At 38.1% G+C, this 4,763-nt stretch overlaps 1 protein-coding gene across 1 annotated transcript; it reads left to right on the top strand.

The window, feature by feature from the left end:
• Positions 1-269: 269 nt before the first annotated feature.
• On the top strand, positions 270-3,746 carry LOC131065065 (glycerol-3-phosphate acyltransferase RAM2). The gene is made up of 2 exons (XM_057999468.2): positions 270-928; positions 2,624-3,746. The coding sequence occupies exons 1-2, from the start codon at positions 329-331 to the stop codon at positions 3,485-3,487; spliced, it is 1,464 nt and encodes a 487-aa protein (XP_057855451.2). The 5' UTR covers positions 270-328; the 3' UTR covers positions 3,488-3,746.
• Positions 3,747-4,763: the final 1,017 nt, after the last annotated feature.

Below are 4,763 nucleotides of genomic sequence, written 5' to 3'. Positions count from 1 at the left end.
ATAAGTAAAAAAAAATTGAGCAGCACAAAATCAAAATATCTGAATTGATATAAAAACCGTCCATTAAAAAAAGTGGGTATGAGACGTTAGTTATCAAGTAAGGGGATGGTGCAAGTGCAATAAGCGTGGGATACAAGTTCAGAGGGAAGAAGAATGGTTCTGTTTGTGTGTTGTGGAAGAGTAAGAGTCATTCTCGGTTGCCGTTGGGATTGGCACGCTTGTGGTCACATGGAATGGATGAAGCTCAGACTATTTCAATCCATGTGGCACTTATTTCCTGCAACCTCTGGCTGTGGGTTGGTGAGCCTTCCTCTGCCTCTGCCTCAAAATGTTTCATCCTGTTTCAAAATGTCGGCTGCAAGGAAGAGAGAATCAGAGCGTGGTGTCAGATCTGGATGGGACACTGGTGAAATCAACCAGTTCCTTTCCATATTTCATGCTCATGGCGTTTGAGGCAGGAAGCCCACTTAGAGCTCTGTTGCTGCTCTTGGTGTCCCCTGTGACCTGGATTTTTTATCGTTTTATATCTGAGGCAGCAGGGCTTCATCTGCTCATATTTGTTTCATTGGTGGGCTTGAAAGCAGCGGATGTGAGCATGGTAGGACGAGCTGTTCTTCCCAAGTTCTACCTGGAAGATTTGCACCCACTTGCCTACAAAGTGTTTGTGTCCTGTGGTAAAAGATATGTTGTTACTGCCAATCCCAGGATGATGGTGGAGCCATTTCTTAAGGAGTATTTGAAGGTTGATGGAGTGCTGGGTACTGAGTTGCAGGTGATTAAAGGCTTTTGCACTGGCCTTGTGGCTCCCCCTGGTGTTCTCCTTGGTTGGAGGAAGCACCATGCTGTCAAGGCCCTGTTTGGAGATGACAAGCCTGATGTTGCTCTGGGGAATCGACCCTCTGACTTCCCCTTCATGTTCCTTTGCAAGGTATTATTCACAATTTCACACCACCACCACCACCACCCCCACCCGTGGTTTTATTTTTTTACTTGTCTGCCACATTTTTTTATTTCATGTCTGTCATTGAATGAAATAGATATCAAGGGTGTCGTTTGGATTTGCAGGCTTTACCTGGACGCTCATGCATTTAGATTCTTCAGAACCCACATTTTATATTTGGTTTGAATGCATGAAAGTTTTTATTTTTAATGGCGTTCATCAGATCAAATGGTCTGTAGGATTCGAGAGTTAAACCAATCAACAATAAATAAAAATTTAATCAACAAGCCACATCATCTAATTCTGACTATCTCTTATGTCTTTGCATGAATGAATGGATGAATGGAAGAAAGGTTTTAATGGCGTTAAGATCAAGTGGTTTGTAGGATTCAAGAATTGAACTAATCAACAAATCATAATATTTAATTTTAATTATTTTATATTTTTGTTAATAAAAAATTTTCTATTGTGAATTTTGATTAAGTGATCTGTTGTTTTTTAGATCTATTATTTGAACAAAGCTGTTAAACACTTTCCTTTTAAAGTATAATGAAATACAGCAATCTGCATTCATATTGTTCAATAAGTAGGAGTTATTTTACTCAATGTGTCAAGACATTATATTAATATTAAATTTAATATTAAAAATTAAATTAAGATTTAATTGATAGCTTTTTAGTCAAATGTATTGATCCATACTTTATGAGTGGTGATAATCTCTTTCATGAGTGGTGATTTGTATGAACCCATCTTTCACAAGAATGAATGGTCCATTTAACACTCCTTGCATCTAGGTGACACTAATAGAGTTAAAGCATGAAGACTTCTTGGGAAGCCACCCATCCCAATACTATTCCAACTCAAGTGCATTTAGTCATGGAATCCCTTCCAAGGTCAAGCCCACTGAGCTTGCTACCTACTTAGCTAGTCAGAATACTATTGTGATGGGTGACCTTCCAAGAAGTCTTGATGCTTCACTCTTGTGAAAAACACGTGGATGTAACGAGTATTAACTATTAAGTGAGCCATTTATTCTCATGAGAGATGTGTTCATGTGAATCAATACCTATGACAAGTTGAAGGAATTTTACAGCAGTTTGTTAAAGACTGCTTTTAGAGTACTAACATAAAGAAATACAGCGGTTTGCATTCATATTGTCTGATAAGGAGGAGGTATTTTACTCAATGTGTGAAGATATGATACTAATAATAGAATTTATTTATGTAGTTTTTGAGTCAAATTCATTGACTTATGAGTAGTGATTTGCATGAATCCTTCTCATGAGAATTAATGGTCCTTTTAGTATATTTAGGTGGTGCAGAGTATCAAGACTTCTTGGAAGGTCATTCATCTCAATACTATTCTAACTCAAGTACGATTAATTATGGGGTTTTGCCCAAGACCATAGCTACCTATTTCACCATGAGTCAGAATAGGATTAGGATCAGAACATCCCCTTAATGTGATGAGTCTTAAGTGAACCACTCATTCTCATAAACGATAAATTCATATTAACTACTACCAAAATCAATAAATTTGACGCCAAAACTGTTAATTAAATTCTAATATTAAGATGTATTTGCATTTTTCTGTTTAATATATATTTCACAGTATTTATTAATTAATTGAAATTCATAGTTTCAAACTTGAGATTTGAGATGGTCTGGTTATGAATGGAACAGGAAGCATACGTGGTGCCGGTGGACAAAAAAGTGGGAACAGTGGGGAGAGAAGAATACCTGAAGCCTCTGGTTTTCCACGACGGTCGCTTGGCAATCCGTCCGACTCCATTGGTAGCTTTGGGGATTTTCCTCTGGTTTCCCGTGGGGGTTCTGTTAGCCCTAGCGAGGTTGTGCGCGGGAATTTGCCTGCCATACGGAATGGCTCTGCCCATGGTAACATTACTGGGGGTGCGGATCAGAGTGAAGGGCGTTCCACCATTGCACACGGGGAACACAGGGATCTTGTACGTCTGCTCTCACAGAACCCTCTTAGACCCAATTTTCTTGACGACTGCCCTGGGCAAACCAGTGGCAGCAGTCACTTACAGTATCAGCAGAATGTCAGAGATACTTTCCCCCATAAAGACCGTCAGGCTGACCCGAAACAGGGCTCGGGACGGGCAAATGATGAGCAGGCTGCTCAAGGAAGGCGATCTGGTGGTGTGCCCCGAGGGGACTACCTGCAGGGAGCCCTATTTGCTTCGATTCAGCTCCCTCTTCGCCGAATTGACTGACTTCATTGTGCCTGTCACAATGGATGCACAAGTTACCCTGTTCCACGGCACCACTGCCCGCGGATGGAAGTGTTTGGATCCGCTCTTCTTCCTCATGAACCCCTCTCCTTGCTACCATATTGCCTTTCTTGACAAGTTGCCCAAAGAAATGTCATGTTCTGCTGGCAAATCCAGCTTCGAGGTGGCCAACCACATACAGAAGACTCTGGCCGATGCTCTCGGCTTTCAGTGCACAAATTTCACCAGGAAAGATAAATACACTATGCTTGCAGGTAACCAAGGCCTTGTTCCTGACAATGCCTATTTCTGATTCTGATAGAACCATCAAATTGCTCAACTTGGACTGCTATTGGAATGTAATGATCGAGAGAGGGTTTATACAGAGCAAGCATTCACTGTGTATTTTGGGGTGACAGTTTGAACTTCCTTGTTTCAAGTTTCCTCTTCATGGTTAGGAAAAACTTATGTCATTCCTGCAAATTAGTATCCCCTTTTAAATTTTTAGGTTGCCATTACAGGTAATCTGAATAGGAAATCAATAGTAGTATAAATGGTAAAATTAACATCTCTATGCTATTTCTCATTTAGTTTTGTACTTGTCTTGCTATAAGTGTCTTAATATAGTAACATATTTATAAGTTTGGTATTCTGCTTTCATTTATTATCTTCCTTGAAATCTAGATTAAACTATTAGTTGAAAATTGATTAGGAAATGTACATTAGTGGAATGGTGGAATTGACATATTTATGCTATTTTTTATTTAGTTTTGTACCTATCTTGATATGAGTGACTTAATGTGGTAATATGTTGACAAGTGACATATTTGTATGTTATATTTGGCAGTGAACACCCTATTCATCTCTATTTCACCCATGTTTGCACTATTTTTTCTACATATGCTGCTACCTCGAGATCACCACTTTCTCCTAGTCAACCCAAAATTCCAAGTCATACAATTCAAATTCCAACTTTCCTACCTATGTTCAATACTTGTTATGAGCCTAACTACCATAAATATCATGTGATGTGTTGTTATGTCATAGTATTTAAAGACATAAATCATTTAGCACTAGAACATATAAAGTATTTGTCGTCAAATTCTAGGCATTAAAGAAATCGATTTTGCATTTGAATCACATGTCATATGTTTGGCATATGTTTGTTTGTAAATGTTGTCCTTATATCCTTTTCATTGTCACTAATTTAATCCACCAAGGGGTTTGGCCCAGTAGAATTTGCTCACCTATTAAATTAGCAAGCTCCTCAATGGTGTCTCTAGATAACACCTTGACTTCTTAGATATCTAATAAGTGAAGGTGAATAGGTTGTAAGAGAATTTTTTGTTAGATCATTTATCTCAAATTATTTACACACTTTAGGTTTGAGTTTATGGTAGGGAAGAGTGTGACATTAATCTACAAAAGTTTATATGCCAATTCAAACTTTGTAGATCCTAAAAATCAATTTTATATAGACATCTAAAATTTTATACACCCAACCACACTCAATTTTATCCCTAAATAAGACAGATTATTTAATTAACCTTCGCAATCATCTTTTTAATTTTAATTAAATTCCAATCATT

Source organism: Cryptomeria japonica, chromosome 11 (genome assembly GCF_030272615.1).
Source record: "Cryptomeria japonica chromosome 11, Sugi_1.0, whole genome shotgun sequence".
NCBI lineage: Eukaryota > Viridiplantae > Streptophyta > Pinopsida > Cupressales > Cupressaceae > Cryptomeria > Cryptomeria japonica.
This window is presented reverse-complemented; position numbering and strand designations above follow the sequence as displayed.